Genomic DNA, 16,455 nt, shown 5'->3' on the forward strand with positions numbered 1-16,455 from the left:
TAGATGCAGAAAATATCTTTCCCTGGAGCAAAGGACAGGCATGCTTACCATCCATTATAAAAGATTCAGCTTCCCTAAGCTCAGGGTTCCTCTTCTACAATACACTCTATTATGTGCAGGTCTCATCTAGTTCTCTCCCCATTGCTCTAGGGGAACTGGGACTCCGGGAACCAACACACAAAAAAGTTGATCCTATGGCTACTGCTATTGCTGTGAGTAGAAGTCTTACATCTTCAGTTGTCATCCACAAAACTGGCAGGTTACAAGTAGGGTAAATATCCTAGGTCCTTCATAGTTCTTGACATTGACATTACATATTGAATTTCTCTCTATTTTTTTCTCCTGACTTATGTTTCATTGATTGCTATATCCTCATTTCTCTATAGGTTTCAAAGCACTTTTACAAATGGTATCATTTGACCTTCAAAAATCCCTGTGGAACATTTTCTATTTCCATTTAATAGGGAAGACACTGATCCAGAAAGGTTAAAGGACAAACCCAAGATTAGCATAACAGATCAGTCACAGAATAATAGCAATTAAAATCCAGGTCTAATTCCTAATTTGTTATTAACTTGTGACTACTTCTTAAAAGACAACTACTATGCTGTACATTCTGTGAGATAGAAGGATAATCACCCACTTATATTAGATGACAAATTCCTTATGTGGTATCACATAAAAACACAAAAATTTCAATGAATAATAAAACTGAGTACCCAAATAAGCACCTGTAAGATATTGAAATGTATGTCTTTTGGGGTTCTTTTATTATACATTATGGCACGTGAATGATCATGTGACAAAACTAAATTCTGCTCTTACGATAATAGCCATTTCGTTTATGTCTAAAGGAAGACATCTTAAGAAAATACCCAAAAATGTTTCCTTTGTAACCAGAATTTTCATCTTTGCAAGAATTAAGAGTGCTTCAACATAAACTTCATTAATCTGAAAGGTTCCAGATAATATTAATGCTGCTTATACAACTCTCAAGATAGGTAATAAAGAAGCATTTATTACTAGCTTTTTATCTACAATGTGAGCAAAAGACTCAAAGAGAAGTCTGTATACAACTTGGTCAGTCATTTATAATTCACACCTTACCACTTCCAGGAAGACTGAGGGGGAAAAAAGTCTGAGAGTATAAGAATAGATTTCATATAAAAGAGAAGTATCAAGTTATATAAAATATCTGATTTTAAAAGCCCTATATCCCCAAGTAGAGTAAATCTGCAAAATCAGTAATAGATATGGTCTATGGTTCAGAGTTCTAATCTGCTTATAAATCTATTAATATGCTTATATTATATATTATATGCTATTATAAATCTATTAATATGCTTATAAATCTATAGGCATATAGATTTATAAGCATATCAGATAATATTATAAATCTATTATATAGATTTATAAGCATAGATTATTATAACAGTATATAACCACCTTCAAGGTTCATAAGTTATAAAATTTCTGATTTTGAAATTGCACAAATACAGCTAAAATGATGATGGCTAAGTAGTTAAAATTTTACCCTTAAGTAAAGAAAACTGAAGAAAAATTGAAAAAGAATCAAAATATTATAAAGGAAAACAGAATAAAGTTTAATAAATTACTAAGGTAAAAAATTGTTTTATAAGGCAATTTTAACTCAATTATCCCCATTTCACTTACTGTGTAAGTTATAGCTGCCAACATTCCAATCAAGGTCAGAGAACTGATAGAAAATGACAATGCAGCTAAACCATCTGTGAAGAAAGAAAAACTGTTAAAAATGTACATATATACTACTCAAATCCTTATATTTAGCAAATCAACATAGAAAGCTGAGCTGCTTACACATTTTGAAGAAATAAAAACCAATATGTATTACTGTATTCTTGAAGTGCTAACTCCAAGTGGAGAAAAGAGTTTCTAAAGGACTCTTTAAAAATTGATTTGTAAAAAATCTTTCTGACTAGCTGAGATTTTCTTTCCTTCACCTCTTAAAATTAAGAGGAAAATTACTGGCTAATTATTGGGCCCAAAAAGAGATTAGCAAAATATCAGATGCTCAAAAGGTGATTAAAAAGATCACATGGCCTTTCTCAATGGCAGACCCTGAGAAATAACATTTCATAGGAAAGCCACTGACCTTGATTCTTTTTCCCTTCTCCCCTCAGTCTTGAGACTTCCAGTTTCTTTGTTCTTAATTTTCAAATTGGTTCTTAATAGATAATCAAAAACTAAAATCTTAATTAAAGATTTATTTCACTTTTTACCTTGAAAGGACAAGCTTGCCTACTTGGCAGAAAAATAAAAGCAAACACAACGAGAAAATAGGTTTAAAAATACACACACACACACACACACACACAAAATACTACGCTAACGCATTGGATTTAGGAAATTATCTAAAGGCAGGTCAAAGAGTGAGGGGCAGGAATGACACTTTCACATAAATATATAAAATTATGTAATAAAATAGTATGCAAATTTGAATATTCTTAGGTAGGAGCAACACTTTTTCCAGTTTTAATACAGGTCCTATTAGGCCTGTATTGAGCGAGTTTAAATGCAAGTCCTGTGGAATCAAATACAAAGTTTTGATTAATTTAATGTATTGACATTAATCTTTTATGAGTACTAATAAAATTATAATGATCTATCATCTTAAAACTCATGTCTCAGTTTTGTATAACACATAAAGAGGGCATATTATTAACAAATTCACAATCACGCAAGGCAAATTTTTAAGCGTTAATTTTTTAAAACTACTTTTTATCAAATCAAAGACATTTTGATGCTTTTACTTTACTGATCATACCAGAAGTATCAAGAGAAGGTGTTTATACAACTAGGAGGGGTCTGACATCTGGCTGATAATTTTAAGGTACTATCACTTGTAAAATGTATCTCCAAAACAGCGATGTAAAAATCTGAAAAATTATGTGTCTTAGAAATGGTAAAATAGACATGCTGACATATTTGGCCAATCAAAATGTTAATATTACTCATAGTCAAAATCATCTGAACCAAATAACTCAAAATTGATCATTATTAATTATTCCCATTTGGGTAAAAGATGAATTAATGTGTGCTGAAGATACCTGAAGATGCATTCTCTTTATATGTTAGGGGGTCTATGATCTGGCTACATATATCTTTATGATATAATAAATAAATCCTATTGTAAACAAGTTGTAGTATAGTCAAAATGCATTACTCTGCTGCAATAAAAAGGAACTACTAATACAAATGAATTTCAAAACATTATTTCATGAAAGATGCCAGGTATACACAAAAAAGAATCATTAATAAATGGAATCAGAATTCTACTTACAATATTCAAAAAAAGCAAAACTAATATAACTAATATATAGTGGCAGAAATTATAACAATGGTGCCTCTAATGGGAGATGATATTAACTGAATGGAATACTGCGAAAAAATTGCTGGAGTGATGGATGTGTTCTACACCTTGACTGCAATCAGTTACAATGACTATATACATGTGTCATAAGATCTACGCATTTTACTACATATAAACCATTTTTTTAAAAAAGGTTATATAGGCCGGGTGCAGTGGCTCATGCCTGTAATCCCAGCACTTTGGGAGGCCAAGGTGGGCAGATCACAAGGTCAGGAGTTCGAGATCAGCCTGGCCAATATGGTGAAACTCCATCTCTACTAAAAATACAAAAATTAGCTAAGCGTGGTGGTGGGTGCCTGTAGTCCCAGCTACTCAGGAGGCTGAGGCAAGAGAATCGCTTGAACCCGGAAGGCAGAGGTTGCAGTGAGCCACGATCACGCCACTGTACTCTAGCCGGGGTGACAGAGCAAGACTCCGTCTCAATCAATCAATAAAAAGGTCATATACCCTTGATGGCTGAAAAATGCAATGCAAGGAGGTGGGATGAGAGACGAAAGGACTAAAAATTAAGAATAGTTGGGTAAATGTTTTGGACTTAGACAGCTCATCGAGAGTGATAAGTAACGTATTCTAGAATATGGTGTTTAACACTGGGAGACAAAAAAAATAAAGACTAAAGAGAATGGAATTACAAAAAACAGAATAATGCTACCTATCTAATCACCAATTCAAGTTATACTAATACTCAAAGTATAACTTATGAAATAATGTTTAGGGTAGAAGAGTAGTTACTCAAGATATCTAAAGGAGTTAACTCCAAGAAAAGAAGCCATTAATTTATCAGCAATAGAATCAAGGTACATAAATCTGACAATTCAGTATTAGTAGATGCCAGGCCTGCTACCCTTATTCTTGCTGGTATCAGCAAGATATTAATGAATCACAATTTACAACATGAGATCTTAAGTGGAAAGCAAGAAAATTAAGAACTCATACAGCAGACTGCAAGACTTAATTTAATCATCGTTTAGTATTGTACCTGGGTAAAAAGAAAGAAGTGCTGATTAAAGAATGTACAGTACCTATTAGAATAGTCAAAAAAGCAATTTTTCTGCATAGTATTTATAGAATTAAGTACACTAGGTATCTTTGAAAATAAGGTTACTATGTTCAAATGCACAAGGAATTTTGAGTAATATGATACACAATATTTTAATATCACTTTCTAATGCCAGTTATTTTTTCAATGATTAAGCAATTTTCTTAACCTAATCTGTGAGCCTTTTTTTTTCTGTAAAAACCTAGGTCACACAGAGTAAGTTAAGAAAAACTTCTAGAAAAGCAATGCCAAAATATTTTGATGAGGTAAATTTATAATAAAACATTTAATTCATATAAAACCTCTGTAATTTATACTTTATATAAAAGATGATTTAATCTCAAACAAAAACATAAGGTTCTCTCTTACTAATTAAAAATAAAATCTAATATATCCAGTACATTTCTTTAACATATTATTTTATATTATCCTAAGTGAATTAAAAATCACATAGAAATTATAAGAGCCTCACTGCTAAAATACTTTGAAGATTAAATTTTCTTTCAACATGGTAATTTTATAAAGAAGTCAAGAAAATAGCTACATAATAGCTAGATGGCTAAAAGCAAGCCTTAAGAATGCAACACTTCTAATGTGTCTAGCATTAGGTTCAAAATGACGAGTTAGAAAAACTGTGGGGTTAAGTTCTTTTTCTTTTTTGAGATGGAGTCTCGCTCTGTCTTGCTCAGTCCCCCAGGCTGGAATGCAATGGAGCAATCTCAGCTCACTGCAACCTCCACCTCCCAGGTTCAACTGATTCTCCTGCCTCAGCCTCCCGAGCAGCTGGGATTACAGGCGCCTGCCACTGCACCCAGCTAATTTTTGTATTTTTAGCAGAGACGGGGTTTGGCCATGTTGGCCAGGCTGGTCTCAAACTCCTGACCTCGTGATCCACCCCCCACCCCTCGGCCTCCCAAAGTGCTAGGATTACAGGCATGAGCCACCACGCCCAGCTGGGGTTAAATTCTTAACAAAATACAAATAAACTGCTTCTCAAAAGTCCAAAGTATCAGGAAATATAAACTACTATGTTTTTTTAAAAAAACAATACTTACGACTACTTCCAAGTTCTTCAAATAGGGACTTCACTTTTTCCCACTCTGTAGAATTTTTGTTATTGGGAACATTCAATGGAACAAAGGCACTACAAAAGAGAAAATAATTGTTTTAATATCTTTAAAGATAAAAAGTTAAATGGTTTGAAACTCAAATTATTTTTCTCCAAAACAATAAATAAATAAAATCTGTACTATGCACAGAGGGGAGTGAAAAGTTTCTTATCTATGCATTTACTTCATTGCAAATTTGTTTTAATAGCTGTATTACTGCATTCAGAAAAATTAGTTTCCTTTGTAATCCCGTATGTTTTTTGCACTTAAAATACTTTATTATACTTTAATAAAGCTGGTAAAAAAACAAAAAATTAATATATAATATTTTGAGAATGGACCACAGGTTTAAAACGATCAAAACAATCCACAAAAAAGGTTAAGGACATCTGTATTAAATCAGTAAAGCAGAATGTAAACATATGCAATTATTTAAGAAACAAAAGAAATACATTAGAATAAACAGTAAATGTCTCACTGTGGAATCGCGAGTGATTATTACTTTCTTATTAGTATTTTTCGATTAATATATCTTTCAAGATTCTATCCAACAGACACAGTGAAAGTAGTTTCTATTTGTTTTTCAACCCACAGGTGAAAAGGAACTGTAGAAATAATAGAGACAGCTAGCATCCTAGGACCTGCTCTATGATCTTAGACTGGGAAAAGATAGAATAAATAAATGTGCACTTTATTATCTAGCCCATATCAATAACAAGAAGATAATCAAGAGATTAAGGTAAAGAGCTGGGTATCCCTTAGGTTGTATATGTGTAGGAACAAACAGGAGTAGGAAGTAACTCTAATACCACGTCCTTCCCAACCTAATTTTAAGTGTAAGCAAAGTGATAAGATTTATCCTCTGTTGTAAAGAGGAAATGAATTAGTTCAATAATATATTAAGGTACCTGCTCTAATAATGTTTTCATGTAAAACAAAGTAATTATTCTAAAATTTTCTTTTTAATTAAAAAAATCCCTATTTCCTGTTGCTACTGATAACTCTTATTTAAAAAATGACTGGGCACAGCATGTCAGGGGGTTACTTAAATTTCTAACTATCTGCATTGACTTCAGTTTACTATATTCTTCTTAATCCTAGAGACTTATTTCTCACCACTTTTAGAAAAAAAAAAGTGCTTATAGGCATAGAGCAATAAATGTAGAAAGTTTATTATTTGTTGCCCCAGGTATGAAATCAAACAAATGAAAGCAGAGGTGTGGAATCAAGAAATAAAATTATGACATTTTTGTATATTACACATCCATAACAGAAATATAAACTAAGCAAGAAAAAACTACCCATATGATATTCCTTTATTTGGACAGTTTGTTCTGGATATCCCAAAAAGTATGCTCTGAACTTGTTAGCTGGGAATAACCAATCTGTGAGAGTGGGAAAACAAAAATTTCTATGTTGTACAAAATACCACCCATCATACTATTAAAAAAGAAATATGTATTAGGATATCTAAAAATAGCATTCATTCTCATAGGGTTCAATATGCAATATTCTAAAACTCAGTATGTCAGTTTTAGGTAATCAAAGATATTGTACAGAAAGAGAATAAAATTAATTAACCCTTGCTCTTGATGACACACGTTCAACTACTGAGCAGAATTATCTAGCAGTTCAAATAGAGTAACACCAGAGGGAAACTTATATAATCAAAAAAACTAAAAAGACTAAGTTAAGTGACCCACACTACTATCAGAATGACTTCAGGAAAATACTTTGAAAGCATCCATCAGAGAGTTAAACATTTGAGCACTTAGTATTTTAGGTATAAACGAAAGCACAAATTCAAAGCAGGTTCTTAAATTACTTTACCATCAGGATTTTACAATCTAAAAAACAGACCTAAAATATTTTCACATAAACTAAGAAAACATCCATAAGTAGAACTCAAAATATGGCAAAGGCACTATTTAATCAACACAGACCCTGGCCTTAATTCTGCAGGACACTGATGAACCAGGCTTTCCTCTTTCAATGGAGCTGAGGTAGGGGAAGAAGATCCAGAGGGCAGAGCAGCACCTGACTGGTATAAAAGCATGTCAACCTTTTAACCACCAGAAGGAATAAACCACTGTTCATTGACCAAATATCAGCCCTATAGACAAAGATCTATAAAGAAAAAGAAATACCTCCCAACAGATGAAAAGGCAATTGAAGTCCAATAAAGTTATAATATAGATATATCAGTTCTGAGGAAAGAAACAGCAGTTAAAATTATCAGGTATACTAAGGCATTTACTAAAGTATCAGGTATACTAAAGTATACTAAATGAAATGGTGATGACATTAAAGTAACCGAGAGTTAGAATACAATGCGATTTGTGTGGTAGAAAGGTGCACATACTTTTAAAATCTCAGCCCTTCTAAAAAAAATGTATACAGAGCACCTCAGCTTCCAAAAACACAAAGTACTAGATTAAGCCATTTATGCCTATTGTTCCATTATTGGAATACTAAGCTTGTGAGAGTTATTTATATTTTACTACTCAAGGTCATCACCAAGGTCTGATTTTTCACCAAAAAAATTTGCAACCTCTGGCATAAATGGGTTAAAATACAAACTACAGCCTAGTAAGATTATACTTTTCCCTCATGCCCTTGAAAATAACAAAACTAAAAAACTGCTTAGTAAAAATATTTCCTACCCAATCTGATTCATTGAATTAACTTCACACACATTATCTCTTCAGAAACAGACAAAGGAAAAGCTAATGAATTTCAGTAGATATGAAATGGAAATGATGAATTCAGCATAACTGAAAATAAGATGCTCACTTCTTACACTCCATCACCAAGTCAATTCATATTTATCTTCCAAATAGTTTATGTTTCTTCCTCTCTGTTCTCTTTGTAACCACTGTAGTTCCAATGCTCACCTGAACTTATATAATGGCTACTTAACTGATCTTCCTACCTACTATTTACATACCACTTCTCCAACCCAACACCCAAAATCCTCTTGCAATACATCCTTCACAGTGCTGTAACTCTTTTTTTTTTTGAGACGGAATCTCACTCTGTTGCCAGGCTGGAATGCAGTGGCACAATCTCAGCTCACTGCAACCTCTGCCTCCCGGGTTCAAGCCGTTCTCCTGCCTCAGCCTCCAGAGTAGCTAGGATTACAGGCGCGCACCACTATGCCCAGCTAATTTTTGTATTTTTAGTAGAAGTCACCATGTTGGCCAGCATGGTCTCGATCTCTTGACCTCGTGATCCACCTCCCTCGGCCTCGCAAAGTGCTGGGATTACAGGCAGGAGCCAACATGCCCAGCCCACAGTGCTGTAACTCTTAAAGCAAAGTCATACATATTTATTTTCATGCATTCATTTACACAAATATATACACATCTTCACTGTCTTTCAATTACTGGGTAGGACAAAATTAAAAATTTCTTAAACATGGCACGTAAGACCCACAGTCTACTTACCTGGCTAATGTCATATCCTGTCACTTGCCCACAGGAACACCTGAAACATCATATTACCCTTCCTTTTTTGAGGGGAGGGGAAATCTAAATTCACATCACACTTTTTATGTCATTCTTCAAACACTCCATGCTAACCTCAGCCTCCCAGTTAATATATTTTATAGACTGAATTGTGTTCCCTAAAAATTCATATGTTGCTGGCTCTCTGCTCCCCCATTCTACAGAAAGCCTCGTCTTCTCAGCATCACCAGACACATTACTGAGACATCATGGTGAAAGTGAAGGCCAGACTACATGGATTTGGCCATAGTGGTGCCTGGTCACCAGAGCTCCTTTTAACTCTGGCAAAGTGAATATTGTTGCCATCACTGACCCTTCAGTGACCTTCACTACACGGCCTAAATGTTCCAGCATGATTCCACCCATGGCAAGTTCTAGGGCACTGTCAAGGCTGAGAACTGGAAACCTGTCATCATTGGAAATCCCATCACCCTCTTACAAGTGCAAGATTTCACCAAAATTAAATGGGGTGATTTGGGCGCTGATTATGTTGTGGAATCTACCAGCATCTTCACTACCATGAAGAAGGCTGAGGTTCACTTAAAGCAGGGAACCAAAAGGATCCTCATCTCTGCCCATTCTGCTGATACCCCCATGTGATGGGCATGAACCATGAGAAGTACAAAAATGGCATTAAGATGGTCAGCAATGCCTCCTGCACTATCAACTGCTTAGCCACCCTGGACAACTGGGGCATCATGGAGGGACTCATGACCACAGTTCATGCCATCATTGGCACTCAGAAGACCATGGATGGCCCCTCTGGGATATGGTGGTGTGACAGCTGTGGGGCTCTCTAGAACATCATCCCTGCCTCTGTGTTGCCAAAGCTGTGTGCAAGGTCATCCCTGATCTATAGGAAGCTTACTGGCATAACTTTCCATGTTCCCACTGCCAATGTGTTGGTTGTGGACCTGATGTGCCATCTGGAGAAACTTGCCAAATATGATGACATAAAGAAGATGGTAAAACAGGCATTGGAGGGTCCCTTCAAAGGCATTCTGGACTACACTGAGCAACAGGTTGTCTCCTCCAACTTTATTAGTGATACTCATTCCTTCACCTTTGATGCTGGGGCTGGCACTGCCTTCAACAACCACTTTTTCAAACTCATTTTCTGATATGACAATGAATTTGGCTACAGCAACAGGGTGGTGGAACTCATGTTCCACCTGGCTTCCAAGGGGTAAGAGCCCCTGGATCACCAGCCCCAGCAAGAACACAACAGGGAGAGAGAGGCCCTCAGCTGCTGGAGAGTCCCTGCCGCACTCAGTCCCTTACCACACTGAGAATCTCCCCTGGACACAGTTTCTGTGTCAGACCCCCTGAAGAAGGAGGGACCTAGGGAGTACCACCTTTGTCATGTACTATCAATAAAGTCCCCTGTACTTAACTCTCCAAAAAAAAAAAAAAAAAAAAAAACAAGATCCATATGTTGAAGCCCTAACCCCCAATGTAATGGTATTTGGATACAGGTCCTTTAGCAAGGGAATTAGTGTTAAATGAAGTCACAAGGGTGGGGCCCTAATCATCCCATGGCATTGGTGAGGAAGAGACACCAGAGAGTGCTCCTTCTCTCTCCTCCACCCTCTCACTCTCCCCCTCCCCTTCTCCCTCTGCAAGCACAAAGGAAAGGCCATGTGAAGACAGAGTAAGAAGGTGGCCTTCTATAAGCCAGGAAGAGAACTCTCACCAGAAACCAAATTTGCCAGCACCTTTAACATAGACTTCTAACCTCCAGAACCATGAGAAAATAAATGACTGTTATTTAAGCCACCCAGTCTATGATACTTTGTTATGGCAGCCAAAGCAGATGAAAACATTATACATGTTATTCATCTTTTTTATTTGTCAAGTCAGCTGACCAATTCCCATTCCTTCGAATCTCAACTCAAATATTACTTCCTCTTAGATCTCCTGATTCTGCAATGCAGAGTAAGAACCTGCTCCTCTACCATCAACATCTGGTATGTATCTCCTATCAGAGCACTTAAACACTGTAATTAAAGGTATGTATCTGCATGCCTCCACAATGTAAACCTAGAGGACAGAGACCATGGTCTTCTACCTTTAGCCCCAAGATCTAGCATAGTATCCAACACATAAGTGTTTCAAAAATGTATGAGCTACATGAATTAGTTAAATCTAGATCTCAGCTTTGCCATAAAATTATCTAGTTTTATTAGCAAAAGCATATCACTTAAAAGAAACTCTGAATATGCCACCTTCAAAAATATTTCAAGACCCTTTGTCAATCAGTTAACTTAAATGCACACCTCATTCAAATATTTACATATGATAATGAGAACACTGTCCTAGATGGCTGAAATGCTAATAGTCTTTAATTCACTATTTTCTTATTCTGACTGTTGCAAAGATTTGTAGTTTTATTGATGATTCTCACTCATGTTCTAAAATAGGAGTTGGCAAACTATTGGCTGCCTGTGTTTATAAATAAAGTTTTCCTAGAACACAGTCATGTTCTTTGTTTATGTATTGTCTATGATTACTTCTGAGCTACAAGTGAGACACAAAGACCATACAGACAATAAATCTAAAATACTTACTATCTATGCTTTAAGAAAAGTTTGCTGATTCCCGCTCCAGATAATTCAGGTTTGCATACAAGGGACCTCGATGTTAACAAGGGAAATTAACATAAGTAGATTTGGCTTTCTTTAAAAAGCCAAAAAAAAACTTTAGAAATATACTCCAGAGCTAAAATACATAGAAAAACCACTAAAAAAAGTGCTTACAAAAAGTACTCTTTTTCATGACACATCAAGGCAGGTAAAAAGAATTGAAAATATGACTTGACTATAAAACACATGCATCCTAAGAACTCCTGGAACTACAAAAAGTTCAAGAATTTTATTCCCATTACTCAACAATTTTATTCCCATTACAAGTTACATGTAATAAGTAATTTTTTTATTTATGGAAAGTTATTTATTGAAAATTGTGAGACTAAATTATAAACAGAAACTTTAAAAAATTTATTAACTCCTAATATATTTCCTAACATAAAAAATGAGACTAATGACCTATTTTTAACAAAGATAAATGTCTTCCATTAACAAGGATAAATTTTAAAAGTACAAACAAATAAGCAAAATCTTACTGATATTAGTATAAAAACAAGAAGAATTAAGAAAGGGAATTCATTGACAAAGATTTAAAAGACAGGGTCAAATCTGAAAAGATGCACAGATAAGAATTTTCATCAAAGTGTTATTTACAATGGGGAAACATAAATGTCTAAGCAGTCATCACTAGAAGATCAGTTAAATACATTTTTGTATCCTTAGAAGGAAATGCAGTATAGTCAAAATTGATGGAGCTACACTTACTATCCTGCAGAGATGCCCACAATATGTTAACAGGAAGATTACCAAGAATTATATAAAACATAATCACATTTGTGTAAAAAACATGTAGAATGCATGCAAGAAGGGAGGTGAACTCCACATGCATTCAAGCACATAAAAATGTCTAGATGAAACAACATAGACAAAACTGTAAAATTGTGGCTATTGTTCCTTGGAGATTTAGAGAGTGGATTGTTCTTTTTTCTTACATTTTTTTCTTTCCTAGATTTTTCTGAATGATCCTTTTATTTTTTTTTTTCAAATAATTCTATTTCCATTTCATGGTTAAAAAAAAAAAATCAAGACTTACCCAACTAAAAGAAGCAGTGCACAAATCACAACAAATCCCAAAGTATACTTGAGTGCCGTTTTAATTTGCTAGATGCCAAGGAGAAAAAAGTATAACATTTAGCAAGCCCTTTAAAATATAAAATATTCTTGCAACACTTTAACAGTACCTTCACATCAGATACATTCTTACACTCAATATTGAAACGAAGGTTGAGAAACAACCTTAAAATTTAAAGAAAACAGGTATACTACATCTTAAGTATCTTTGCAAAATATGAGATTTTTAAAATCTTTTCAATAGTTAGGCCCTTGTAAAAACCAATCCACCTAAAGCATAGTTAATTCTCCAGTAGGCATCTTTAGTAAAATTATCAGAATATGTAATAAAATATTCCCCCAGACAGCAATCAGAATCTACAATGCCCCAACCCAATTCATCAAAATGGTTTATAACAATAATAAACACAATATACACGTTTGTGTTTGAGTATATACATGAGTATATATTAAATATATTTGTATATATACATACTCATATATACATATATAAGTATATATACACATATACATACTCATATACATATATAAGTATATATACACATATACATACTCATATATACATATATAAGTATATATACACATATACATAAATATATGTGCATATATACTTACATACATTAATATATATTTTATACATATATAACATATATCATGCCAGGCACTGATAAGAACGTCACATATGTTAACTCATTTAATTCTCATAACTCTAAGATAGGTTGTTCTCATCTTTAGACATAAGGAAGCTTAAGTCCAGAGAAGTTAATAATCTGTCCTAAGGCACATAGGTCATAAGTGATTAAATAAGTACTTAAGACCAGGAACTTGGGAATTTAAAAACCATGTTTTGCTTGGTGCTTATAATATACTCTAAAGGCTAAGAAAAGCAAATAAAGACAAAGCTGGACATTCTGAATACGAATAAAAAAGTTAATAATAATCTCATTTTAAATCGGTTAGAAATAACATTTGTCCTCTCAGACTAACGAAGTATCTAAAAATCATCTTTTAAAATCTGAATTAATGTTTCACATAGTTCTTATTCACAAAGGGGGTAAGATATTCTTTAGGAAAAAAACTAAAGAAAAGGTAAAGAAGATCCTAAGGTCAACCAAAGGGTAGAAGAATGTGCACTTTGGAAGAAGTGAAAGAGAACGCACACATCTCGTGGAGATTTTATCAAATTTGTAACTAGCTACCTTACTTTACATACCTTGGTTTTTCCAAATATAGAGTAAAATAGTATCTGCAAATAACAATTTTGACTCTCTTCATAAATATTTAAATATCTAATTTTTTTTCTAGGAGTCATTCAAAATACTCTTAATTTACTTGCTCCTAATCTTAATGCAAATGCTCTTGAAGTTTTAAGCATGATTAAGCATGATGCTAGCTTTTGACTTAATACATTTATTTCTGTATTTAAATACAAATGTAAACAAGGTATAAAACAAAATCCTATAAGTCAAAAAGATAAGACATTTAGTCTTATTGTATAACTGTTCCCCTAAATTACAGTGTTCGATTTTGACATATACCTTTTAACATATATTTTTTTCTTTGACCTATTAATTACTACATATTAATAGATTTCCTGATTTTTAGTCATGCATGCAATTGAGAGACAGGCCCAACTCGGTTATATAATATCAATATATTTCTAAGATGCTCCTGAATTATATTTACTATTATTTTAGTTGTTTATACCAATACTTAAGTGATGATGGTCGGCAGTTCTGAACATGGATGTATGCTGTATTTGTCAGGTTTTTAAAAAGTCGGTCTTTTTTTTTTCTGAGACGGAGTCCCGCTCTTGTCGCCCAGGCTGGAGCGCAGTGGAGCGATCTCGGCTCACTGCAACCTCCGCCTCGCGGGTTCAAGCAATTCTCCTGCCTCGGCCTCCGGAGTAGCTGGGATTACAGGCCCTTGCCGCCATGCCCAGCTAATTTTTGTACTTTTAGTAGAGACAAGGTTTCGCCATGTTGGCCAGGCTGGTCTCTTAACTCCTGACCTCAGGTGATCCGCCCGCCTCGGCCTCCCAAAGTGCTGGGATTACAGGCGTGAGCCACAGCGCCTGGCCAAAAAAAAAAGTCAGCCTTATCCTGGATTAGTAAGAACAACCTATAAGTGCTCCTTCTTTATGCTTTTGAACAGGGGCCAGCAAACTATATTCAGTGTGCCACATCTGATTCATCTTCTGTTTTACTGGATCATAAAATGTTCGCTGTCTCTGGATACTTTTTAACACTATAATGGCAGACTTGAGTGGCTAAGACAGAGACCATATAGCCCACAAATCCTAAATTATTTACTACCTGGCCTTCTACAGAAAAAATTTTGTATGCCTGATCTAGAATTGCTTTGTCTAAAACAATAGTTACAAGCCACATGTGGCTAGAAAGCACTTGAAATGTGGCTAGCTTGAATTGTTGTGTAAAAAACAACCCAAATTTCAAAGACTTAGTGTGAAGAAAAGAAACTTAATATTTCATTAATAGTTTGACTATATTTGAAATAATATTTGGAATATATTATGCTAAATACAATGTATAATTAAATTAATTTCAACTGTTTCTTTTTATTTTAATTTAGCTAACATTGTATTTCTATTAGACAACATTGCTCTAGAAAAAATTCAGTCATTCATTCTCTGAAAAAGCAGGAAATATTATTTTTCTTTCCTAAACTAAGGCCTCTAAAATAAAGATACTTACAGTACATTTACTAGTATCATCATCATCCTTTTCTTCATAATAGAAGTAGACAAAAGGGATCCAGAAGAACACACAGAACAATATAACAGAATATAAAGCTGTGGAAATAAATAATAAACCGAGCTTTACTAAATACATATGTACTTAATCATGGTTATCTATCTATATGTATATATATTCACTTAACAAATTCACTCCCCTATCTGATTCCCTCTTCTCATAACTCTTTCTATATAGTACATGATGCCCAAATAGCCTTTTCTGGCCCATGTCCCAAGAAATCAACAGTATTATCAGAATAACAACCCATAATTCAAGTTAACTTTACAGCAATTTCTAACAATAGTAATAACTGGGTCAAGAACAATTGTGGCAGCTGACATATGAGCTCTTACTCTGTACTAACTACAATGCTGAGAACGTCCTATAAACCATCTCAATTAAATGAACTTTAACTTTTGTGTTCATTCCAACTTAAATTTGAGTACACTTGACACAACATTTGCTATTCCAGCAAGTTAAAGAAACAGCTATAAATAATATTGTCTTTGTGATATAAATAATTTTCTCATCTCAAGTTTAAAAAAATATGCAGTATTATATAACCAATCTTACACAAATAAAAATAGAAAACAGGTAAAAAGAATAGTAGAACAGTAAAATTAGACTCTCTATTTACCCATCAATGGACACAGGGGTTGCTTCCAAATTTTGCAATTTGTGAATAATGCAGCTATGAACATGCAAGGACAAATAGCTCTTCATGACCCTGTTTTCAATTCTTAGATTATATTCAAAATTAGATTCAACATTAACTGATAGGAATTACTATTTATCTGCTTTTTTTAAAAAAAAAAAGTTAGATTTGACATACTTTTAACCGGCAGTCAGTCAAAATATTTATCTAAATTCAATATAGAGCTTAAGTTAATCCAAAGATACAGTACCTTTAACAATAA

General features: G+C 34.1%; 1 protein-coding gene across 2 annotated transcripts in view; it reads right to left on the reverse strand.

Moving 5' to 3' along the window:
• LMBRD1 (LMBR1 domain containing 1) overlaps window positions 1-16,455 on the reverse strand; it is a 122,335-nt gene that overhangs the window by 61,834 nt on the left and 44,046 nt on the right. For both annotated transcript variants that reach the window (XM_034962304.3, XM_034962305.3), the window contains exons 4-7: window positions 15,497-15,594; window positions 12,745-12,812; window positions 5,507-5,595; window positions 1,675-1,748 (exon numbers count right to left, since the gene is read on the reverse strand). In XM_034962304.3, coding sequence (XP_034818195.3) covers window positions 1,675-1,748; window positions 5,507-5,595; window positions 12,745-12,812; window positions 15,497-15,594 — 329 coding nt within the window. The remainder of the gene's footprint in view (window positions 1-1,674; window positions 1,749-5,506; window positions 5,596-12,744; window positions 12,813-15,496; window positions 15,595-16,455) is intronic.

Source organism: Pan paniscus, chromosome 5, assembly GCF_029289425.2.
Source record: "Pan paniscus chromosome 5, NHGRI_mPanPan1-v2.0_pri, whole genome shotgun sequence".
Lineage (NCBI taxonomy): Eukaryota > Metazoa > Chordata > Mammalia > Primates > Hominidae > Pan > Pan paniscus.